Source organism: Tachypleus tridentatus, chromosome 10, assembly GCF_004210375.1.
Source record: "Tachypleus tridentatus isolate NWPU-2018 chromosome 10, ASM421037v1, whole genome shotgun sequence".
NCBI lineage: Eukaryota > Metazoa > Arthropoda > Merostomata > Xiphosura > Limulidae > Tachypleus > Tachypleus tridentatus.
This window is the reverse complement of record NC_134834.1, coordinates 57,233,997-57,261,657: the sequence shown is the minus strand read 5'-3', so window position 1 is coordinate 57,261,657 and position 27,661 is coordinate 57,233,997. Positions and strand designations below refer to the sequence as shown.

At 34.4% G+C, this 27,661-nt stretch overlaps 1 protein-coding gene across 1 annotated transcript in view; it reads right to left on the bottom strand.

The window, feature by feature from the left end:
* LOC143229359 (uncharacterized) overlaps positions 1–27,661 on the bottom strand; it is a 49,357-nt gene that overhangs the window by 16,270 nt on the left and 5,426 nt on the right. The window contains exon 2 of the mRNA XM_076461579.1: positions 24,894–25,918. Within this exon, the coding sequence (XP_076317694.1) occupies positions 24,894–25,164 (271 nt within the window). The 5' untranslated portion in view covers positions 25,165–25,918. The remainder of the gene's footprint in view (positions 1–24,893; positions 25,919–27,661) is intronic.

The following is a 27,661-nucleotide window of genomic DNA, read 5'->3' as shown; positions in this document are numbered from 1 at the left end:
GAAAAACGAACTAAATCTTAGCCCTCTGTTGGCCTTGATAAATTGCTTAAAAATAAATAATTTGAACAAGACAGACCTCCACCGATGTAAACCATTCGAAACAAATTATGGAAGACTAAACGGAGCGGCCCGGCATGGCCAAGCGTGTTAAAGCGTGCGACTCGTAATCTGAGGGTCGCGGGTTCGCATCCCCGTCGTGCCAAACATGCTCGCCCTTTCAGCCGTGGGGGCGTTATAATGTGACGGTCAATCCCACTATTCGTTGGTAGAAGAGTAGCCCAAGAGTTGGCGGTGGGTGGCGATGACTAGCTTCCTTCCCTCTAGTCTTACACTGCTAAATTAGGGACGGCTAGCACAGATAGCCCTCGAATAGCTTTGTGCGAAATTCAAAAGAAACAAAACTAAACGGAGTTTCGAGGCCAAGAGATTTGTAAATACATGTTAACTAGCAGTTTTACGTTATTTGTATAAAATTATATTTATTAACCTTTAATTGAGATGTTAACAGACTCTTAAGCTGCCCTACATTTTCAATAATGACCAAAGTTTCATATATCATTATAATTATAAATCATTAAATTTAAAAAAACAACAACTTGGAGCCTTCTTAATGACGAGAAACAAACTTGAATTAAAAATTGTATTCTCAAGACGGTTGATATGGCTATTAAAACTTTAATTAAAATAAAGTACAGAACAACGTTTTGACTTTCTTAGGTCATCTTCAGGTTAACAAAGAGAGTTTGCAACATCTACTAAAATATTTACCATGATTATAAACTATGGCCTAGCTAATCTTCCAGATATCAAGAAGAACGTATTTTTTACATTAGAATGGAATTTTGATTAACGTTGTTGAATAATACAATTTAACCAGAAGATAAAGCTAGCAATTTTCTGGAAAACTTTGCAGAGTTAATAAAGAGCTGAACTGTCTTGAAAGCATTGTGCTTTTGTACTTAAAAATATCGTTTTCACTCATGAGATGTCAATACTTTGAAATTTTATTTACCATATTACACAGCTAGTTACAATACGTGTACTATGTCAAACATACGTCTTGCAGTGACATATCTCTTTGCTTTTGGAACCAAGATATTCAGTATTTTCTCTAGATTTAAATTCAAAACAGCTACAATGAATTTCACAGGAAACTTAGTAAACAAAATAAGTTTTATTTTAATTTTATAATTATCGGCATCTCTTGATGAAAACAAGCTATCTACGTAGATCGGAGCAGAAAATGAATCCAGCAGTTAATGCAGATAACTGTGTTCATTGAATCTTTTTTTCAATTATTTACTAACTAATGATCTGTAATGTAATACTTAATGTAGATATAGTTTATAAAACGATCTTCAAGGTCACACGATGACCTTGGAACTAACTTTAGCCATAGCATGTACTATTATTACCCAACAGAGACATTTTCATTATAACGAAAGGAAGTGAGGTCAGTCATAAACTACACAGTGTGATAAATTTTTAAAAAATCCGAGACCACGTTTAAGCAGAACAAAGCTACAAATCCGCCAGAGCTACGTAAAGAGACGTGACAGATATGTGGTTTAATTGGATTGATGTGGTTGTAGTTTTTCTTAATAAAACAGCCGTTAATTATGAGGTATGGCTGGAAGCTTGTGAGATTTCGTCAACTTATCTCTTTACGTATTATGTTGTTATCGGTTCCATGAGTTTTGCCTTAACTTATTGCAGTGCTTTAGTTTTTTATGTGTGTGTGTGTAATTATAACCATCAGTTTGTAGATAATGACATTGTTCTGGTTGGGCTTGGGGTGTAATTTCAGATTCTGTAGTCCTAAACCATGTGATATTTACGTTTTGTCATTTCCACGGATAACGCAGAAGGCTCCCACCTTTGAAATATTGTATGATATGACTGTACATATCAGAAACCCTACAGATGTAATAACAATAGATATTTAAAATGTCTCCAAGGACCAGCACATGGCACTTTTATAAATCTTGATTAGATATGCAAGAAAGCACTTTAAAATGATATATTGAGAGCATCAGTTGCGGGAGAAGAGAGTGTTTTCTATTTTGTGTTGCTCATTTGCTTCGTCGGTCATTATTGCTATACATCACTTAACAATCCCTCCTAGAAAAAAGATTGTAACGTTTCTCCTACAAATCTGCTCATAGTGATATTTTATCTCCAAAAGATCGAAAATTCACCGATATCCAATACATAGAAGCTAAAATTGTTGTGGTTCGTATCTGCAGCAGAGTATTATTATAAGTAAATCGCTTGTATAAAGTACTTTTAACTCTTTATAGTTTAGATATATAAATAAAAATAACTGTGAAGACTTAAAACTATCATGTTTAAGTCTCAGTGAGTGTAAACGCTTATATAAATTAGATTATTGTTTGAGAAATTTCTCTTTCGATAAAAATATCCCTGAGACAAAGTTTCGCTATTACTAGGTCGCTTACTAAACGTTATCCTGTAAGGATAAATCCTATATTAAAATAATTTTCATCAGTCAATTGCTTTTGTCTACGACTTATACAGCGAACATCGTAAATTATTTGTAGATTTCTTAAAGTACGCGACCAAATTTCCTAAGTTTCTTTATTAAGAAATTTCAACAGTTGTAAGAGTAGCAATTTGTATCTCTCAAGTCCTGAAGTATTTTTACATCGTCAACACAAAACTGCTCTTTCCGAGAAGCTGAGTATAAGTTTCTTATTAATTTTATACTAACTTCAGATTGAACCATCAGGTGATACTAGCATTAGAGAATGATGATGCTCCTGATTTACATTTCGCTCACCTAAAGTAAAAGTCGTGTGGGAAGCCCGCGATTCGCTATCGTTGGAACTACATTACGCTGTAGGTATCCTACGCAATACATAGTCACAAGGGGGAGAACCTGACGTGGAGAATGGACAAAACTACAAAAAAGCGAACACTTTTAATGGAATACTGTCAACACACCCTTCATACTATTTTTGTTTCCATCTCTCGGTTGGGCGTAGAATAAACACCTACGTGAAAAACAAATCTTGTTCCATGTTCTTCAGCCCACTCAATTTTCTGTTGTCAGAGTGCACTATTAATTACGATAACCTACTTACGGTATTTCTCAAGAAGTGAAAATGATAACTGAAAATGCCTTAATTTATAATCGTCTGAAACAGGATTCAGTGATCTAGTTTGCGTAATGGGAACCTTAATCTGATTTTGATATTTTTAAGTAGCACTAGTTTCACAATATTAAGCACAGACGTCAGGATACATTCATTAATAAAAATTTATAGGATTAATAGTTATGACAGGACACATCCAGTAATATAAATTTATAGGAATAATACTGATGACTTATTTCAGTGGCGCTTTATAGAGTTGTTTAATAAAGAGTCGAACGCTCTTACAAAGATAACTCATGCGTTTACAGAAAACACTTCGCCCATGTGTTTCAAATACTCATACAGGCTTTATAGCTACTATACTTAATTTAATTGAAGTCATGAAATATATAATCACAAATATTTAATCCAATATTGTAATTCACTATTACAGTTATTATTGCCTTTAAAGTATCACACGTTTGCGCTTCAGCAAAAAAAAAAAAAAAATCAATTAGCGGATTCAAATTCTGAAGAAATTAAAAAGCTGTTATTTGGATTTTTATCGCAAAGTTCCGTAATGGCCTGTTTTCGCTCTGTCGAATGTTAAGACTCGAACCTCGAATTCTAGTGTTATAAGTCAGAAAGATCAGCGTTGATCCACTAGCAGACTGAATAAATAAATAAAAATCACTCTAGAACTATCGTTCTGCGAAGGTGATATTTATATAGAATTGTCTTCGCTTAGGAGCAACGATACACATGTCATAACATTTAATTACAAGACTACTTCGATGTTTTAAAAGTTGACACAAAAGACCATTCGAACGTGTAAATCGATATGATTCTTTGTTCGTTCATAACTTTTGTACAAAGAAATAAAAGGATTATTTTTAACTAAGATACTGAGGGGAAGCAGCTAGTCAACAGCACTCATTCCCACCGTCCCAGTATTGATAGTTGTTTTTGGGACAACGGGACTCGAACCAGAAATCATTAGATTTATCTTCCGGCATACTTATCACAAACGTATGTTTTGCTAAACTAACATGGCAAAAACGTTATATATAAATGATTAATTACATCGTTGGTGATCTAAAAGGTTGTTTAAAGCTCTAACTATTAAATGATATTTCCACTCACGTATATCTTTTATACACGTATAAATACTTTATACTTTATACGCTCAATACTTTCAGAATATAAAACTAATTTTGCATTTTCCGATAGCTAAACTGTTTACTTCTTGTTATCGCTCAGCATGAATCATTTCAACAAGCCATAATGCATATTTTGGATTAGTTTCGTTAACCTTTGGTTTTCCATTTACACACCCATAAACCAAATATTGTTCCCACAGGTTCTGCAAGCATCAAATTATAGTTGAGCCAAAGATGGTAATAAAATGAGCATAAGATTAGCGCAACAAGTTTAGCAACATGACACCTGTCTGTACACCATAGAATTCTCTTTCATTAGAAAAAAAAAAAAAAGAGTAAGATTCACGAGCCTCAAATCAACTTTTTGTTTCACCACTAACCAACTAACTGACTAGTGGAATCAGATTCCCGTACTCGCACTTTTCTTCTCCCACCAGAGGTCGAGACCCCACATGCACAGCGTGCTTCATTTAATAAAGTAGCATTAACTACAGACTAAGCAAACTGACACCATTAAGCTAGCAACCAGTTGTATGGATTTCCAGACGTCCATGAACTTGTACCATCAGAAACAGGTCTAGTCCCATGCGATAACTGGTTTAAGGTTATGCTTTGAAGACAAAACCGTTGTATATTGCTATAGCAATGTGGTGTGATTCTGTGGCTTAATGATAGTTTTAACAAACTCAGGACAGTTTAAGTGTCATGATAAATATTTGTATAGGAATTATGTTTTATTTTATAAATATTTACATATAGAGCTTACGCGCTATCAATTAGTAAATTACGAGCTAGAATTTCTCAGCATTTTTGCAGAGGACGATAAACCATTCTATTCAGCATGTCGATGAGTTTAAATTTTAACATTGACTTCCTATTAGGTCAGTCAAGATACTTACGAACATTACAATGAAAATCAACCTGATAATGAATACATACATACATTAAATACATTGTCCTTTCTTTTTTAATCATAAAAAAATAGAATGCATTGTTTCTTCAGTTGAGTATCCTTGCTGTTTGACGACATTTTCGATCGTAAACCCACGATAGTCTAGTTTGGAGATAATAATCTCAGTAAATCGGCCTTCATGAAAGGTTAATGTTAGCAGTCAGACCTTTTATGTATATGTTTAAGAAGATATTTGTTGATAAAGTTTGTTTCTTTATTGTTTTTTTGTTTTTTTACTAAATGTCATCGTCCATATGTTGCTGGTTTTTCACTAAACTTATTTTGTTGTGATAGCTGTACACACACATGTAACTCTAAGTAATCATTAAAAACATACAAAAGTTAGATTACGACATATTATTTACTTCGAGCATCTGTTAAAAATGAAGAATACAAGACGTTTATGTATGTGTGTGTGTATAACAAAATATACTTGTACTTTCAACTGATAATACAAATCTACGCTAAAACTTCTGCAATATTTGCTGACCTACACAGTAGACGTATTAGCATTTTTTTAAAAATAATAACTGGTCACTTCAACAAGTAAAACGTGTATGAATTAAGATTCGAGGTTCAGTTGTTCTCGTCCTGTTACCGCATACACGCAAAACAGTATACTTTCGCTCCGCTCTTTGGGGTCGTGGATGCGTTGTGAGAATAACAGTCAAATCTAATAGTTTGATCTGGTAAGATCAACTCTAGAATTGGCGGCAAGTGGTTATGTTTACAAGCCGTCCTCTCTCTAGTCTGTTTAGAAACGGCTGTTGGAAACACCACTTGTGTATCTTTTAGCGAAATCCAACAAACAAAACAAGCCTATTATTGGAGTCATGTAGTAGCAAGTAAACAACTAAAAGACATGCCATAACTCAATGACGAACAATCTACAGAAATTATCCATACTTGAGCATATGTTGCCCTAAACATCATCGCATTTAGATTTTAAGGTATGGTGTTGAATAAATCAACACTGTCATATAACTTAAGTTAAAACCTTGGGCATATTTCAAAGACAATATTTTAGCAATCATGTTAGAACAATAATCCACTTCTCAGCTTGCCGACAAAATAGACTAATAGCTAACATCATTTCTCCAATTCTTATCATAATTTTGAATAAATATGAGTATATTAAGAAAACATTTAAGTTTTCCTATGAAACTGTAAATAAATCGAAACTACACAAAAAATTACGACGGTCAGTTAGTTTTGTTTGTAAGCACAAATCTACACAAAGGGCCTTATGAAAATCTACCTTAGATTAGTGGAATTTCGCACCAAAATGAAATCACGACGATAATTTTTTAGTATTGATAATAGTGCCAAATAATAGAATGAAGAAGCAATAGATATGATTAACTGTTAACAACCATAACCCGTCATTATTCATAATAAATAATAAAATAAACTATTCGTTTTCAATATTTTAACGATTTTTTTACAATATCTTAAAACAGTAAAACTAATTGACCGAAAATTTGGCAATTTTTAAAATACACGTGTTTATATATGTTTTCTTATAGCAAAGCCACGTCGTACTATCTGCTGATCCCACCAAAGGAATACAACCCCTGATGGGAGCGCTGTAAATCTGTAGACTTACAACTATACTAGTGAGGAGCGCACTTTTTTCTTGGGGTGTGTGTGTGTGTGTATAAAAGATAACCAAGATTTATTCAAAACAATAACAAATTTTTCATATTATCGTAGCACACGTTTTGGAGGAAGAAAAAATCAGAATAGAGTGTTCAAAAACTATTGAACAGTAGACGTGAAAAATCAAGTACCCGTGAAACTCGTACAATACAAATAACATCCTGTAATGTTATGAAAACTGTTCAAAGTAGAATGGCACAAGCAGGTGTTAGTAGATAGCCTTCAAACACTACAAAATATCGTTCAGAAATATCGTGAAAACTGTTTTAAAGTTGAATGGCAAAATAGTGTTAGTGAAAATTCTTCGAAAATGTGTGAAAAAAATTTTTTCAAGCGTTAAAAACCTAAATCGGGAGATTTTGTTAAGGTTATTTAACAGCACATGAAAAATTAAGTGATAGTGAATATTTTTTATTATTTTTTAATATTTTCAGTGATGACTGTTTGTTTTTTTAGTTCTTTAATTTCGCGCAAAGCTATACGAGGGCTATCTGCGCTAGCCGTCTTTATTTAGCAGTGTAAGTCGAGAGGGAAGGCAACTAGTCATCAACACTCACCGGCAATTCTTGGGCTACTCTTTTACCAACAAATAGTGGAATTCACTGTCACATTATAACGTATAACGCCCTCACGTCTGAAAGAACAAGAACGTTTGATGCGACAGGGATTCTAACCAGCGTCTCTCAGTGTTGATTGAAAGATGAAATTATTTTCAAAGACGACAAAAAACAACTGCAAAGGAATGTTTTTTATTCACTCGACATTTCGGTTTACACCTTTTTGTATGGGTCTTGGAAATGTCGCATATAATAAAAACAAAACTGGAAACATTGAAAACTTTTCCAACACTGGAAATGTTTCTCGAACAATATTTCAAAAACTGAAACAACACGAACTTAAAAAGATACACTATAAATAACTAGTAAATAGTACAAATATTAGCCAGGAAATACCGTAAAATCTCATAAACAGAACACATGTAAATTAAACGTTACCAGAAATGTAATATTGTTGGAAAATGTTAAAAATATACAAATACGAGCCAAGAAATACCGAGAGGATTATTCAGATTATACAAACGTAATCAAACGATACTTTGAAATCTCTTTTTACAGTGAAAGCATGAATCTTTAAAAACAAAACTTTAAAAACAAAACAAATCGGAATAGAGTGTAAGGCTTCCTGAAGATGACATATATCAAATAAATACAAATATAAGTGAACATACCCTTAAACTATACAGACATACAAGTGTACGTCACGATGTGTGATTAAAACATAACAACTAGTAAAGATATCTGAAGAAACGTCTGTAGTGATATTGATATCAATATCGCTAAATTAATTCTTAAAAAACGGCGAATATTAAATAGTTACGGACGTCTACAACCCTCAACGTTTTTATTTAATAATAAATACTAATACATTAAGTCGACGTAGAATAAGCTCAGATCTGCCAACCTGAGTATTTAATATTTAGAAAAGTAATGAAGTGCTTAAGTTAGGAAAACTATTGAGACTTAAATACATTATAAAAGTGGGGCTCAGAAAGGCTCTGAAAAGAGTGTCTGTTTATTCTAAATATAGAAATAATTGCATTTACAATGCGTTAGATTCTGAAGATACAAAAATGTGATAACACTGCTTAAAAGAGGAATAAAATACCATCAACGTTTCTCCAGAAGTCTGTGAAATTCGTCTCCAGTAAATTATTTGATTGTCTTTCTTGAATTTCTTACGTTAACGTTCACTAGTTTTGAAATGATAGACTATAAAGAATGCAGATAATCACCATTAGCCACTCAACTCTTGGGCTACGTTTTATCGATAAAAATTGCGATTCATCGTCACATCATAACACTATCGTGGCTGAAAGGGCGAACATTTGCTGCGAGGAGATTCGAACCAGCGGCTCTAAGATTGCGAACCGATCGCTCTAACCACCACGTCATGTCAGGCGATCGTCTATATGAAGTTGAGATTACTATAATTCAAAGTTCGAGTACCAGAACGTAAGTGTTGATGGCCTCTTGAGCAGCATTGCACTGAGACAAAGCAAACAATCTATGACGCTAATGTCATTGAAAAGTTTACCATATGTATTTCTCTATACTCATCGCACTTCGTGTAAGTTTGATAGCTCATAATACCAAAATTTGACTCTCGATTCATGCAAATTACAGAGCGAAATTAGCTTATTGTGCAACTTTGCGCAAAACAAAAAAAGAAACACATTAATTTTCTAATAAATTATGTAAATTTCTGATATAGTTTTGTTTATGAAATAATTTTACCTTGTATTTTTCTATGTATTATTCACTTTTTTCCCGCCGAGTTGACTAAGTATTTCAACCATTAAGAAAATACTTATTTTTACTTACTACTCATTAATTGAACCAGTATATTTATCTAGTTAATATTATTATGTTCACGCAGATGTGAGGCGGGTATAACCTAGCGATTAATGTACCATATTTTGGAATTAGAAGGCCCACGGTTCGTATTCTGTTGCCGCACAACTGTATTCAAAACTTTGAGACGGTGCCCGCGTTATAACAGCAACAGTCCAAACCTCCTAGTCGTTTAAAGTAGTGATGGACGGTGTTGTACAGTTTCCTTTTCTCTGGTCTGTCTCAACACTGGGGATGGTTATCGTGTAGCTTTGTAGAATTATTCGAGACAAAAAAACAAACGTTCTAAATTTATTAATTTTCTTACAAAATGAGTTAACTTGTTTGTTTGTTTTTTCTAAGCTGTTAAATATTTTAACCGAATCTGGGAATACTGCCTAGAAGTTGGCTTCTTGTGTGCCCCCCACCAGATAGCACAGTGGAATATCTGCAGACTTACATCATTATAAGTCCGGTTTTGATACCCGTGGCAGGCAGAGAATAAATAGCTTATTGTGTAGCTTTGTGCTTAAACTCCGAAAAAGCAAATTTTTGTGTGCATAAAGATGTAGTCGTACGATATCAATGGTTCTTGATTCAACAGACAAAAGATAAATCATGAAAAAGTTTATTTGGGTTCCAACTTTTTTTAAATGAAAAAATTGCCTGAGCAATTTCCTTTTTATCTTGTTCTTTCTCCTATATAAAACAATTACCGAAATGCAATGTTCCTTTGTATAATACTAAAAATGAACAGAAAGCTCTGAAGATGGGAAAATTAATTTCATCTTGTTATTCTAAGCCGTTCTGCAACGTATTCTTTAAGCAGTTTACTGGTTGGAACTACTGGAAATAATAAGCTTGCTTCAGGATGTTCTATAATTTATCGTCATAACATGGAAATTAATTCGCATAAGTCATTTCACTCGTTCCGCTCAGTTTCGAAAAGGAAGGTGAAAAAAAAAGAAAATCTTAAATTTGGCCTAAACTGGGAATACTTTTCTCTGAAGAATCTACCCTAACTCGTTAACTTCGTTGCAACACAAGAGTCATTCTTACTGTCAGATGTGCTTCGCTTTACAGAAGAGTGATTGACATATCCGCTTATCTTCCAGATTTGAATTATGTTACTAGGACAGGATTACAGATCACATCAAGTTTTGTTTTTTGTTTTTTTATAATGGTAATATTTTTGTTGTTTAAGCTCGTTTGAGCTAGAATTTTATTAAACGTTAGAAAATGTAAACATAATTCGAATATTTAATCAGGCTATCTACCTATCTGTACATGTGTGTGTATAATTTGGAAAAGTTACTACTGTTTTTCTTCCCGGTTTGTTATTATTTTCCATTATCGCATACCTATGAAATTTTATTTCAAAAATTTATTATTTCATGTTGTACACATGATCCGGGCGGGTGTCACTCAAGTTTAGTATTCCCGTCCCGTGAATCTTATTATTGTTGATTCGCGGTCCGTTGCAGCAGGTCCGTCATGGCCATTTATGGTGGTTATGGGCGCTCAACTCGTAATTTAAGGTTTGCGGGCTCGAGTCCCCGTCAAACAAAACATGCTGTTCCCTTTCAGCAAGGGACGTTATATTGTGTCGTTCAATCCCACTATTTATTGGTAAAAGAGTAGACCAAGTTTTGGCGGTGGGTAGTGATGACTAGCTAACTTTCCTCAGTTCTTAAACTGCTACATTAGGGTCGGCTAGTGCAGATAGCTCTTCTGAAGCTCAGCGCAAATTTCTGAAATTTACTGACGAAGAAAAATGTTGTACAAAAACACAGTCATCATATGGGGAATTAAAATTATAAACATAAACGGTAGTAAAACATTAAGGTGAGAACAGGCTGGAGTAAGGTGCGAAAGTATGAGCAACGCTTTTGCTCAGGAGAGGAATGTTAAATATAATATACTTGCCAGTCAGGATTAATTGTCCAAAGACATTGGAACAACATGTCAAGTGAAACAAGGCTTTTACCTTGAAATACAGCAATACATCACAAGAAAGAGAAAGAAGAGGTCAAATTACAGATCAAGGAGCAAAAATAGTGGAATCGTTCCTGGGAAATAAGTTGTTTAGAAGGAGACACCTTGTGCTGCAGGCCTAGAAACCAGAATCTATTTACCCCAAGTACAAAAACATTATCTTCTTCAAGACAGCTGATGTAGATATGCTGATAAGGAACACGGCAGCTGTTACTTATTTCCAGGAACGCTTCAAAATAGAATCTGACTTATCTATCTAGGTGAACTGAATGGCTCATGCACTGTTCACTGGGGTCTACAGAGTAGAAGAAACTTTAGTTTTCATCGCTCCAGGCCTGAACATGATACAGTGCATTGTTATCTTCGAAAATACCCTCCCTTCAACCTTTCTAAAGATATGGCGCTTAGCCGATCTTTTACATACCTTTTATAAGATATATTTGTTAGTATTGTAAGTATTTGCCAATATTACGTATATGGTTTTTACAAATATAAAACGAACTTCTGTTGTAACAAATTTATTATGTGTATTATATATTGTTATAATATACAACGGAAGTAGTCAGTTTTAGGAATGTTATGTTATATATGTGAAAAATTACTTATTTTGAATGTCTCAATCTTACATTAAAAAGTGCCTTTGAACCTTAACAAATGTACACGGTTTAACATAACTAGTTCAGTGCTAGCTTGTTTAGCGTTACTGATATGGTTGAAAATATCTAACCCTGTATTTTACATGATATTCATAAAAATGTTATATATATACACACATGTATGTAATATAGTGGGTCGTCTAGCGCTCACTTTTTTACGTCCATTGGCTTATGATATTAATAAGTATTTTAACTGAAACACACATACATACTTTTATACCTTTTTGCGCCGAGTTTAATGTTTTAAAAATGTTGTGCTATTTACAACAGCGTTTTCGATCACTTTCATATTATCATTCAGAAGTACTTGAACGTCTAAATAAATGAAAATAAAATTTATTCAACAACATTTCCTGTTTGAGATGTCACCAAACATTGTAATATATTTTACTCGCGCCTATAGAAAATAAACAACTCATTATTTGGCTAAAAATTATCAATTAATAAAACATTTGCTTAGGAGTAATTATTTTACTTGGTAATTTAAAATTACTCATTCTCTTTTTCTAACACTGCTGTGTGTGCAGCGCACTTTCATAGTCAAGATAAACAGACTTACATTCATAGTTTCAAATTAAGCATTGTTTTTAATTTATTATTTACTTAGAGCATACAGAGATAATTTGAAATTGTTGTGTTAGATCTAGTGTTACATGCTAATGTATGTGTAGAGGTAGCATGCATCTGGAGAAACGTAAATGAAACACATTGTAAATCTCACCACAAGCTAAGCACAAAACATAAAGTGAAATTACAGTCAACAATGTTATGTCTCATAATTCTTTAAACATAACGAAGTACATAATACTGAGCAGTTCATACATAATTTTTGTTATTAAAATGAAACATTCATGTGTTCAATCAGGAGTTATCCCTACGCTCAGATGATTAAATTCAGAATTAAACGAACAAGATATCATGAGTTACATCCATTCTTACCGCCCATCTTATGTACTTTTAAGCTTGGTGAGAGTTCAATGTATATGGAAATGTGTTAACCTTCAGCTGGAACTGTAATTAAGATTCTACTTGTATTAGAAAGTTCTTCAGCCCGCCTCTTTCTGCCCCAAAACTTATTAGTTGACTGTTTAGTCTGAACATGTAACGTTTTAAAACGTCCAGACAGTTTTTAAGTGATGGCAAAGACCTACAGTCATTTCTGAAGTAACGGCTGGACTGACAAAAACTCAATGTGTTCTTGCTACAGGGTCACTAAAACTTTGTATCACTCATTAGAATATGTATGAATAACGTAAATAAGAAATTTACTACATCTGCTAAAACCTGAAAAAAACCCTTTATAAGGATTTTAGAGCATGTACCAAATAAAGTACATGTTGATCTATATAGACCATCACGTGACCTCTGTACAATTCTCAAAGGTTATGTGTTCTTGCTACTTGTTAAATATCAGAAAGATTGCATTTTGGAATTACATTATTTATTTTTCTGACACAATAAGATCGTTATGTATCGTGACAACCAAAAGTCTAACGATCTTGTATGATCAATCAAACATTTTTAGTAAGGCATTCACGAATACAAAGTAAAAATTGAGAAGCTGTCACATGTTGCTGGCAGGAACGTGCCAATAACACAATGTATTGATATATAAATCCAAAGTCTTGGCTAATGAGATTTGTTTGTTTGTTTGTTTGATAGCTACTCGAGGGCTATCTGTGCTAGCCGTCCCTAATTTTGCAGTGTAAGACGAGAGGGAAGGCAGCTAGTCATCACCACTCACCGCCAACTCTTGGGCTACTCCTTTAACAACGAATAGTGGGATTGACCGTCACATTATAACGCTCCCACGGCTGAAAGGGCAAGCATGTTTGGCGCGACGGGGATGCGAACCCGCGACCCTCGGATTACTAGTCGCACGCCTTAACGCGATTGGCCATGCCGGGCCTAGGCTAATGAGAATATAGTGTATTTGCTAACGCTCGACCGTCCAAACTTCTCTTATAATACAGTTTGTGTTTTTTTTTTAATTTTTCGTAAAACTACACGAGAGCTATTTACGCTAGCCGTTCCTAATTTAGCAGTGTGAGTCAACAGGGAAGGCAGCTAGTCATCACCATCTACCGGCCAACTATTTGGCTACTTTTTTAACAACGATTAGTGGGATTGTCCGTGGCTATATAACTCACAATGCTGAAAGGGCTAGATTTTATGTACTCGAATTGTTTATACACTTACTCAATTGCATTGTTCGAAGGTGCCTCTGGATAATAAACTTGTTTGCGTACACTGAATGGTCTATTGTGCATTTATGCCAGACAACCATTATCTTTGCACTGACGGTTGAAATAATTTTTGAAGTTAAATTATATTAAAACTAGTGAGATAGAATACTATTTGCAAACTTTTAGACCAACATGTACCTACCCGCTTGACTCTCTCTGTCTTCTTTGAAAAGTTAGTAACTTTTTAAGTGAGGTAAATAAATATGAAGACAAGCAGTACATTTATACATACTTTGCAGAGTTGAACATATAACTCAAGCCCTGTGTCTGTATTGATTATGTGTCAAATTAATCTCTAATATGCCTTAAAGGTGAATTTTCAACAAATTTAATAATTGCCTCAGAAACTGTACTTTGGTCAGGTATAATTACCATGTGGTTGCCATATTTTTAAACACTCTAGTTCTTGAGTAAAAAATGAAACAAAATATGCTGGTCCTCGAACTCAACTTCCTCTCGGTCGGGCCCGGCATGGCCAAGCGCGTAAGGCGCGCGACTCGTAATCCGAGGGTCGAGGGTTCGCGCCCGCGTCGCGCTAAACATGCTCGCACTCCCAGCCGTGGGGGCGTTATAATGTGACGGTCAATCCCACTTTTCGTTAGTAAAAGAGTAGCCCAAGAGTTGGCGGTGGGTGGTGATGACTAGCTGCCTTCCCTCTAGTCTTACACTGCTAAATTAGGGACGGCTAGCACAGATAGCCCTCGAGTAGCTTTGTGCGAGATTCCAAAACAAACAAACAAATCCTCTCGGTCGTTCGGTTGTTTCTGTGACGTTTCACAACTATGACGTAATAGTTGCCAAACACGCTTCATTGCGCGCCGTTCATTTTGTTCCTTTCAGTGCTAGTGTTTTATGTAAATCTATCGGTGCTTTTTTCGGGTTACATACTTTCTGAGACTATTTTTTTGTCTTGATATTGCTACTTTATGATAACATGGTTTATTGCGATGCTTATGTTTGTAAAAACGGTTCGGCATTGGGCAAAAGCTTCTTTTCGTTTCCGTGTAAGGAGAAGGAACCGGCAAGGTGGCGACAGTGGGTGCGGATGGTCAATAGGAAGAACTGGACTCCTTCACATCATGCAAAGATTTGTCAAGATCACTTTGAACGCTCATGTTTTGTGTCGGATCCCACTGTTTTGGATTCCGTGGGTTTCAATCCAGGCAGGTTGAGACTGAAAAAAATCATCGCCTATAGACAAGATCGTCCCCACCATCTTTCCTCGTGTAGAGCTGAGGACTGATCTCAATCTGCTGCGTAAAGGTTCCACCCCTCTAAAGCCATCCCTTGCCATCACGAAAAGAACAAACTTAAAGGTATGTGTGCATAAACAATAACTATTATAACATACTAATTTAAAAAGTACAAGTTTTTGAAGAATGTAACTAGACATACACATTTCACTTTCATGAGCGTGTTTTGCATTTGTGGCACCTTCTAGTCTAGACAGTGGACAAATCTATCCCAAGTAGAGTATATTTTAAGTTTAAAAGCTGGTAGATCATCCTGTAGATGTTTTTTATCATTTTTACACATGGAAAATTGGAAGAATACCATTTATCGAATTTAACATTTCAAGATAAATTGAAATAAGACTATGTCTTGAACATGTTGAAGTAATCAAGTATATGTTATGTATTTAAAAAAAAACATTGTAGACTTGTAAACAATCAAATATAAACTCCACAACATATTTTCATAATTCATCATAATAAAATTAATAAAAGACAGCACTTTGACATTGTCATATTAAATGTAAAACTCACAAACTTCATAAAGCATGTTTTTTTAATATATAATCTTATTTCTTTAGTATCACTCATAGTTACGCTACTCTCGCACGTGGAACTGTCCTCATCACTATAACTTGTCAGATCTGTGTCAAAAGTAACTGTTCTAGGTTCGTTCAGAGTAGGTTCAAATTGATATGGCGCTACTCGACACTGTTCAGAACACAAAGTCAAAACAGACTCCCAACTCTCTTTCTTCGTGTGCACTGGCCATGTTTATTTACATTCAACGCGCTGGCGTTGGCGGTTTGTTTGGCAACTATTACGTCACAGTACTTTTCCTAGCGGTAAACGTAAAAACTAAAACGTTCGGATTGCCGCTCGGAAAGGGCTCTTTCTGCACCAAGTTCTATGTTTCATTTATTAGCACATATGTTTTATTGTTTTATAAAAATGTGAACCTGCAAAATTAATCAGCATAAGCAGTTCTTTTGACTGCAAAGTTTTCTTTTTTCTGTAAAATTCACCTTTAAAAGTTAAAATGTATTTCATAAGAAGAATAACCTCCAAGTGAGCTTGTTTCGAAATATTCTTTTATAACAAGCATAACAATTACATGTAATCTAAAAATTAGTAAGCTTTATATTTGTGGCCCGGCATGGCCAAGCGTGTTAAGGCGTGCGACTCGTAATCTGAGGGTCGCGGGTTTGCATCCCCGTCGCGCCAAACATGCTCGCCCTTTCAGCCGTAGGGGCGTTATAATGTTACGGTCAATCCCACTATTCGTTGGTAAAAGAGTAGCCCAAGAGTTGGCGGTGAGTGGTGATGACTAGCTGCCTTCCCTCTAGTCTTACACTGGTAAATTAGGGACGGCTAGCACAGATAGCCCTCGAGTAGCTTTGTGCAAAGTTCAAAACAAACAAAACAAAAAGCTTTATATTTCTGACAAAATCACACTGACTGTATTTTTCTCTCCTCTTAATTAGTCCATTAGAGATTTAAAATCATAAGTGTAAAAAACTGCAAATATTTTGCTTGTTATTCGTTGTTTCCCAAGATATTCACTTCTGATTTTTGTTTGATAGTTGAATTTCACGCTAAGATACTCGCGGACTATCTGTGCTAACCATCCATAATTTTGGGATGGTTCTCTATAGGGAAGGCAACTAGTCAACACCGCCCATCGCAAAATCTTGAGCTATTCTTTACCAAAGACAAATGGGACTGACCGCCACTTTATTAGACTCCCACGACAGAGCTGGTGCGACGTGTTTTGTTGCCCTGTACAAATGCTGACTGTGTTGCCTTCCCCTTGTTGAATTTTCCGAGAACCATCCGTAGTCAGCAGCAGTGTTGTGTTCCAGCCCTTTGCCAATTCTGCTTAGCGGAGAAATTTTTTATCCAGCCAGGAAACAACTAGTGGCCAGACCAATTTTTTTGACATTAATTTTTGTTACCCCCAGGAACATGGTGCCCTGTGCAAATGCACGTACTGCGATCCCTATCACGTCAGCTCTGCTCACAGGATGAAAAGAACATGCTTAGTGACGGGATTCGAATACGCAACCTGTGCATTGCCAGACGAATGCTCTAACCACCATTCAATGCCAGGCGTTTGTTCGTTTCTAAACAAAATGAGAGACAATATATATCCAAATTATGATAATTTTACAATATTAAAAACTACTAGACTTAGTAATTATGATAAAACTCACACTAGAGTACAGGTATTTTTATTTCTACATTATTTCTAATTTCTCCATCGGAAACTGCTATTATATTCAGCAACGTGTCTAATTTAAAATATAGTACGAACATTTAACGTACAGCTATAGTATGATATTGATGATGACTCATTCCTCTTGCTTCGTACTTGTTATTTAACAAAATAATATGAAATATCCCACGATACTTTGAGTGGCTCAGAAACCCTCTCATGATTCATAGAAACCCCAGTGTATTGCTCCATTATTTCTAACTACTCATGGTTGGTTTGTTTTGAATTTCGCGCAAAGCTACTCGAGAGCTATCTGCGCTAGCCACTCCTAATTTAGCAGTGTAAGACTAGATGAAAGGCAGCTATTCATCACCACCGACTGCCAACTCTTGGGCTACTCTTTTTCCAAACGAATAGTGGGTTTGACCGTCACTTTATAACGCCCCCACGGCTGAAATGGCGAGTATGTTTGGTTTGACGGGAATTCGAACCACGCGTACCTCGAATTACGAGTCGAGTGCCTTAACCACCTGGCTATGCCGGGCCCAATTATTTCTTTAGTTACCCATAGCAATGTCGGCGTCCAAGAACAAACCTTCTTAGAACATTTGATCATGGTTCCTAGCATGTGTGCCACGTTTGGTCTAGCTAACTTGTGAATGGAGATATGAACATATTTTCCAACATGACACTTCTATATCCCAAGTACTGTTAGAAGCACGAAGGCTGATGCTAGATTCGGATTCAGCAAGCTTGAAATCCTATTACTAGAGCCTCATAATTCTGAGTGATCTTCTGGGCACGCTATTGACCTCCTTGATACCTATGTAGTCGGTTATGCTATACTTCTATAAATATCCCAAAGGAGATCCGTACGTAAAAACAAACCATGTTGAATATCCGCCTGCAAAACTGAGGGAGTATATTTCACGTTTGTTTCCAAATGCTTTACTCAATGCATACTGTGAGGGTCTAGAACCCAAAATTCAATGCTAGTTTAGGATTAGTGACACTAGAAATCTATTTCTAGATCCTCATTTGTCCGTGCTACCCTCCAGACACGTTTTAATTTTCATTGATACAGGCTCTAGCTACCCCAGAAGGGTCTCATCTGAAGAAAAGAATTTGTTAGGACACACATCTGAACATACAAGCCAACTTTGGTCTATCTATTATGCGAGCGGGTGTAAGAAGACAGTTTCAAACATGGCGTCCTGGAATCCTGAGGGAAACAACAAACACAAATACCTATACCAGATTAGTTTTCAATGACTTCAATGATCATGAACACTTATTCCTTGACCCTTTGATGCCTTTGGGTGACCTTTTGTGCGAGTTTTAGCCACTCTTGGTAAGGAGCTATGTCAAATGGATAAGAAAAACCCTGGGTCACTCTTGGTTACGTCTGCCGATTTTAGTCCTGCTAGTTTCAAAACTGTGGGAGGAGTTCGTAAAAATATAAATTCACAACACACAGGACATGAATTTATGTAGTAAATGTTTGTGCCGTTCCAATTCAATATTTTTAATAATCTAATAGACCTATTTTATCAATATTTGTGATAAACAATGTCGAATTTCATTACAATTTTTTCTATTCTTTACCAAAATGTGTTACTTCAGTGAAGAAAAGAAGAAATATGCGAAACATATAAAAGCGCGCGAACCGGCATGACCAGATGATTATGGCACTCAGTTTGTAATCTAAGGGTCGTGGGTTTGAAAACCTGTCACTCCAGATATACTCGCCCTTTCAGCTGTAGGGACGTTATAATGTGAAATTCAATCCCACTATTCGTTGGTAAAAGAGTAGCCCAAGAGTTGACGGTGGGTGGTGTTGACTATCTGCTTTTCCTCTAATCTTTCACTGCTAAATCAGGAACGTCTAGTGCAGATAGTCCTGGTATAGCCTTGGGCAAAATCAAAAACAAAATCGAAACCAAACTTTATTGTTAATAACTGCGTAACTTTCACGATAAATAAAATATGTCCCATACATTTCATCATGAGTTAGTGTATCAGTAAAATCATGTTTTCATAATGACGACATGCTACTTTATTGTACACGAAATGTCTTAATATAATAAGAGTCTTCAAACATATGCAATTGCATTGGACTAGCTGTGTTTACCATACTCGTACGTTTAGATTGATTAACAATAAGTATAACATTTACGATAAATTCTACGACAGATTTTGAAACTAACAATTAGCGTTTATATGTTATTTTCATTAACAGTGTTGGTTATAATTTTTAATACAACTAGTTTTGTTACTATTATTTTTAAACTTTACCATAAAGTTTATTTTATTTTACTAGTTTACTACACGATTTTAGGACGATTATTTGTAAGTTGTACGAAAAGGTTTTTTTTTTTTTAATTTCGCGCAAAGCTACTCGAAGGCTATCTGCGCTAGCCGTCCCTAATGTAGTAGTGTAAGACTAGCGGGAAGGCAGCTAGTCATCATTACCCACTGCCAACTCTTGGGTTACTCTTTTACCAACGAATAGTGGGATTGACCGTCACATAATAACGCGTCCACGGCTGAAAGGGCGAGCATGTTTGGTGCGACCGGGATTCGAAGCCGCGACCCTTGGATTACGAGTCGAACGCCTTATCCCACCTGGCCATGCCAAGGGTTTGGGTTGTTTTGGAATTTTCGCGCAAAGCTACACGAGGGCTGTCTGCGCTAGCCGTCCTTAATTTAGCAGTGTAAGTAAGATTAGAGGGCAGGCAGCTAATCATCACCACCCACCGCCAACTCTTGGGCTACTCTTTTACCAACGAATAGTGGGATTGACCGTGACATTATAAAGCCCCTACGGCTGAAAGAGCGAGCATGTTTGGAGTGACGGGAATTCGAACCAGCGATCCTCAGGTTACGAGTCGAACACCCTAACCACCTGGCCATGCCGGGTCAAACAAAAAGGGTAAGATATTATTTAGTTTACGACCTAAAACATCGGTAACAGCGTTATTGTCCAGCAATGGAAACAATTTATTATGATATTTATAAATAAGTTACAAGCAAAGTATATTCAACTAGCCTTACTCATCACTAGATTTCTATTTATTTTTAATCTAAGTTAATATCATGTTTGATGAGAATTTAATGTTAAATGTTTTGTAGAGTACTAGCTGAAACATGTGCTTAATATTTCCAAATTTAGTTTTTTGAATGATACAGATTAATTCCCCTTTTATTTTTCGCAAGGTTTGAGGTTTTTGGCTACACAATGAACTGTTTGTGCTGCATCCGCAGAGGAGATTGACTCACAAATTGTGTTAGTGTCATGTCTTCCATCTTACCACTTAGACATCACGAAACATTTTAATAGTTTATTAAAAGTTGCCACAAGTCATGTTTTCATTGTAAAGTCGATTACGCTTATTTTGTCAAAAATATGTTTTCACTTTTGAGAACTTTTTATAACATTATTATTCTCTTTTGATGGTAATTATTCAGCACGATATCGAGATAAAGTCCTATATACTAGTTACATGTAAGATTGATGTCCACAATTACAGACATTATAGAGAATGTTAACAGTAGTCGTGTTTTACTTGAATGTAAAATAGTGTATTGTAATTTAACGATTTATGAATGAAACAATCTCCATTCTTTGTTGTGATTAAAAAACCATCAATCGCCATTTGTATTAACAATATTACTGAAAGTAAAGTGAAGAACCTTAAAGTACTTAAAAATATCTATTTACAAAAGTGTACTTTCATAGTAAACCTTGGTATTTTAATAGTAAAATAGCTCGTTTAAAGGTCAAACGATCTCAACAGATCACTGATTAACCCTAAGATGTCAATCTTGAATTCGTTGCTATTGTGAAAAATTACTATTATTTGAGTAAAATGTAATCAAACCAAAAATGTTATATACAATTCATAAGATAGGGGTAAAATTGATTACTAATTACGTATTCATTTAATATAAAATCATACATCATGTTACACCTAACACTCTGAAGGTATTGATTGCACTCATTGCACTTTGAGATACTAACTTAAGTTGTATGTCTGTAAATGCAGTTGCATTGAAATAAAAACAGTTTCACGAAAGAATATTTCGATCATACTTTGTGAAAGAAATTATAACACAATTCGAGTTATAGCTTTTAAAAGATTAAATAAAAACAAAAATCGTTTATTGCTGTTCTTCATATTGTTTTTATTTGGTTTGATTTTTTTAGTTTAATTATTTTCATTTTTCCATTATTATTTCTAATCTTTTGTTTTAGGGTTTACAAGCATCTAAATGTAATGATAAAACAGTAACTTTCTGAACAAGACTTGAAGTCATATTTAATGGGGCTGAATGTGGTCAAATGGTTAACGTGCCTGACCGTAGATCCGAAGTTCGTGTCCCATTAACACCAAAATTAATTGTTCCGTACGTTGTGGCTGTGGATGCGTTATTAGAGTAACAGTCAAATCCCACTACTCCCTCTGACAAGAGTAACACAAGAGAAATTTAACAAAGAAACATATCTGATGAGAAGAATGTTTCTAAATAATTTCAAACGAGATATCTAGAACGATATATTTTAAACTACCAAATAAATAATTTTATGTCATGTAGTGATTGCACGTTTAAACTTTCCATGCATTTAAATGCTACACACAACCGATATGGTTCAGTTAGTTTAACGAACTACTGATTGAAAGATCCAAAGACTTCAGCTGCGACGTTTTGATGAAAATGCTCTACAATTTCAGCTGTGGGGACATTATGACAGTGACAACCAATCCAAATATTCGGTTTCGAGTAGCCGCATGGGCGGAAAGTGTTGGAGACTGGTTTTCTTCTCACAGTCAACATTTCTAAGTTAAGTATGCCTATTCCTTAATCTTAAGAGCCTTCGACCTGGTAACTTAGCCCGTGTATCGCAGAAGATTTCGTTGAGGATGAAAATATCAATATCAGTACAAGAAATACAAGGTCATATAAACATAATTTTAAACTGGATAGAATACACAATAATATATAGACATGTCTATGTAAATAATACGCTTGCCTTTGTTTGTCCTGAACTTTTCCGGAAAACTCTCGATCAAATATTACAAATCTCATATCACTAGAATAGACCTTTGACGGAGGGGTCCTTATTGCATATTGGTTTTTCAATTCAGAATCATCTCTTTTTCGCTCAGTCAAAACTTTCAATGCAACGAGTATGGTACACAATGATAAATTTCTTTGTCATCGCGTGACGACTGGCTTCGATTTCCACTTTAGTTTTGTTTTATTTGAAAAGTATTTCACACAAACGATACCTTAACATGTGTAATTTCCTTTTCAAAAGTGAACATTACATTAAATGTAATGTCTGCGAATTTTCTTGACTTATTTAGATCTGCAATACGCATCTCCAGTTCATTCAAAACCATATGATTATTACACTATTAACACACATTCAAACATTTCTACATATTTAGCAAAGTTTTCCTAAATTATAACGCTACATTTATTTTACTTTACGATAATTTAACTTTCGTTTGTTTTATATGCTGCTATTAACACCTTTCAGCTACCTTTTTCTTTAGTACGATTTTTATTCTTTGTTTTTCTGAGTTGCTTCGTTTCAACTCCTATCACCATGATATACACTAAACGTTCATGACTGTTTCAAACTCAGTATACTGTTATAAATACCGTTATTTCATTGTTTACTTTACGTGTAGTTTTGTTAAATAAAGTTCTAAGTAAGTTTGTATGTCTGACCACGTGAAATTTTTTTCAGACAGACCATAATTCATCGATCTAGCACATAACGTGTGTAATAAAGAGTAGCTTAAATGACGTGCTTGAAAATGATAGAATAAGGAAAATTCAAGTGAAGGGCATGAAATGTAGAGCAAATATTTTGCGGGTCGTAATTAATATAAAAATAAAATTTCATTCAGTAACATTCGTTCAATGTAATTTATAAGAACATTTTTGCAGAAAAATTATCAAAACGATTAACAAAAATTCTAACCCGTAAAATAATTCTCACAAACAACTTTAATCCGTTCTCAAGGATGGTTATTTTGTTTCATTCTTTATTAAGGGTACAAGTTGACAATGAGTGAAATATTGAGGCAAGAATAAACATAAAATCTCTTTAAAGTCCATGTTAGAAAGAATATCTATACGTTACTCTAAATCTGGTTTTTATCTAAATAATTTGTATTACTTTGCTAACTATGCGTACAAAAATTTAAAGAGGAACGCATTGTGTACAATACTGAGATACCTGATAGTATGAAAAAAGTAAAGGAAAACTAAAAACAGGAATTAATGAGGTTAGCAAATAAAGTTCTGTGCATTTTATGAAGTGTTAGAGCACTCGACAAGTTAGAATATTGTATTAGTATAATGTACTTTCATACGCAAGTTTGGCAAGTGACTTAATGATCATAGCTTAGGTAAGTGAATTCAAGTTATGTGATCTCTAACGAATAATGAAAATTCTTAGTTCATCACTGTAAAATGCTGAAAAAAAAGACAACTTATAAAAAGATTTAAGATACACAAAGATATGTTTGTTCGTATATTTTCCAGAAACTGATCCACTGTTGCTAATTGTTCCAAAAATAAACTTGGAATTTAATTACTTCTGAAACTTAATTTATTTAGATATTTAATAAAAAACAACCGCACTGTGTTTACAATAGAGGGTTTCATTGGATACTTGTATTAAATAAACTATACTTTCGCTAATTCATTTGATATTCGGTTGATAAAGGAGTCAAATATAGAATAAAAAATAGGTTTTACTTGGCATTTATGGACATCATATGATTCACATTATTCTATCATCGACTCAATAAAAGCTAACAAAAATACTACTCAAAATTTTACGCGAACTAATTTTGCAAGGGCAAAACAAAATAATAAATAAATATAACGAGAAAGCTTAAAACCATCCTCAAACACAAAATATTAATATATGATTAATTAACAGGTAATTGTATTTCTTAAGTTTTAATGAGGAGGCCGTAGCTAAGATATTTGTGTAAGGAGGATCTGGAGAAGGAAAGATGTATAAATAAAAAAAACATCAAGGGAAGATAATGCTTTATCCTTTTATTTTTTATACAATACTATAAATTTTTTCTTTCGATGTCAAAAACTATTTTATAACAAGTGACGTTTACTACAGTATACATAAACAAATTTAAGTTTGACGATCTATGTTTTTAGTTAATACACTGTATTAAGTAAATGTAATATCTTTAAATTAATTAGATGAGAAAACAAGGCCCTTTGACATTGGCTGAAATGTGTGTTTACCTGAGTAAACATCTGGGATCACCAGTGGAAGTCCTACAGTTTTCGTTCTTCCTCTCTTATCCCTGTCCAAACATCGACCATGAACTTTACTAGAGCTGTAAGACTGGTAAAGGAGAAATGGTTGACCTATGTCGAGCGCTGTAGGAGTCTGAACATGATGAGTCATACCTTCGTGGATAGTAACAATTTGCGGGAGAGCGAAACGATGTACGAACTCTCGAGGCGAATAAAGTCGTTGATGACTCCAGGAATGGGCAGTATAGGAGCTCATGTCGATAATACCGTATGAGAAAAACTTAGAGTATCTTAAGTTATTTAATGTAGTGACCAGAAGACGCAATTACATTTCAATGTCATGGTCAGGCATGTGTAGCAGATGTGGCACGTGTTCTCAGCAACATCAATTTATAAGAGAGAGACTCTAGCAATAAAATTAAGTAAAAATCGCATTAAAATGCGCAAAAAATTTTTCTTTCAGAATTCCAAAAATTACGAAATCTAACTGGCTTCCATAATAGGCGTTTTGTTTTTCTCTCAAACTAACATAGGTGTGCGAGAAGCTAATATTTTGGACTTAAGTAGTGGATTTATATCTTATAATAATGCCTAGCTAGTACTAATACGTCATCGATAGTTTACCCGATAAATCACGAAAGCTAAGTGACCTATATAATAAGAGTTTTTTTATTTATTTCAAAACTAACGTAGAAATGCCAGAAGTTAATATTTTCGAATTAGGTGTGCATTTTTCTAATAGCAAAGCCACATCGGGCTATCTGCTGTGTTCACCGAGAGGAATCGAATCCCTGAGTTTAACGTTATAAATCCGAAGACTTACTATTGTTCCAGCAGGGGACTGGAATTAGGTAATGGGTTTCTATATTATAATAATGTTTAATACTGATACGGCAGCGATAGCCAATCCTATAGTCTGTTGTGATATGTCGTACAGTTCTCTAGTTTGTTGTTGGGTCACATAGTCACCGTTGTTGCGGACTGAAAGGGGGAAGGAATACTCGTATTTCCTGTAGAAAAAAAAAAGCATTGTTAACGCTGTATTTTTTAACAAATACTTATTTGAATGATGCTTTAATTATACATTAAATGTAAGTTTGTTGAATTATACATTTATAATGCAGACTAATTTTGATTTATTTATAAGCTGAACATGCTGATCATTATGAAAAATTGGTAAAATAATATAATTAAAACACGATAAACAATCGCTTCAATTTTTGTGTGTTGCGTCACCTGGACATGATTGTAAGTCCCATTTGTGTTACTTAATTGGTCTTGTATTGTTCTACGTATTGCCATACTATCTTGTTTGCTGAGTCTTTCGCACCTTTTACAAATAAGAAACGATATTTTGCTTAGTGCTTGTCATTTGTTACTGTTGTTGTTTCATAATATTTTTCTAATTTTATAAATTGTTTTCAACCATTTTTTTTTATCAGACAAAACAGTTGTTGTCTTGAAGGTTTAAAACAGAGACCATTTAACCAAATAATTATATACGGAAAGTGTACAGTGTTACAGTAAAGAGACGCTTATCAATCAAACTCTAATATAATAAAAGCTTACAGTGCTAATGAAGTACATAGACCAATCAAAGTGTAAAATACCTAAAGCTTACAGCGCTTTAACAGTAATGACACATAGATCATACAACATGTAATTCTCTGAAAACGTGAAACGCCAACACAGTAGAATTATACTAATTAATCAACCTGTAATATAAGAAAAGCTTACAGTCCTAACACAATGAAGTAACACAGATCATACAACATATAATGCATCGAAAAATTACAGTGCTAACGCATTACACTGATATAAATTAATCAGCCTGTAGTACGCTCACAGGTGGCACAGCGGCATTTCTGTGGACTTTTATTGCTACAAACTGTATTTTGATACCAATGGTGGGAAAAATACAGATAGCTCTTTGGGTATTTTTGTGCGTAATAAACAGACAAACAATCCACAGTACACGAAATGCCTACAGTGTTAATAAAGATATTATGTTAGGTATTACAGTTTCAAATAGCCTGAAATTAAGTTAAATGACAATTTAAATTTATTAATTAAATAAATGTCGGTATGTATCCAATTTATGATACTTGCCAACAAGAGTAATACACACACAGTTTCGTTTTTTTAATATAAATATATATCTAATATACAAGCAATACTACAATTTAAAAGAGTGGTTATTACAAATAACGTTCTATGTAAAAAAGTTTAGAAATTTACAAAACAAAAATGTATTTTTTATCTGGTTTGGAAATTCCGTGATGTTTTATCGAGAATTCACGATGAGTAAATTAATTTTGAGTTGATATAGGTACAATTCACTTAACAGGGTGCTCGCTACTTCTTCGCTAATCACACGTCGAAGTTTTCACCACCGAAGTTATGTCTTCACAAAAATAATAATGCCTACTGTGAATCCATTGAAGTTAAATGGTTTATATTGTTCGAAATTTATAAACGTTCCCTGTCAAATATCTGAAGTTCACGATTATAAAGCGTTAATCACAGTTATAGCTTCCGAGAATCAGAGTATAACAACTGTAACAAAACTATATTAGGCAACAATATTGAAGATACACTAGTGTTTACATATATACATATATTGTTGATTATTACACTTGAAAATTTTCTACAATTCTAGGTAAGAAAAGGTAAGAATTTCGCAATACAGATTTAACAATGTAATGTGCGTTAATAAATGTAAATTTAGCTTGGTATAAAACAGACATCGATAT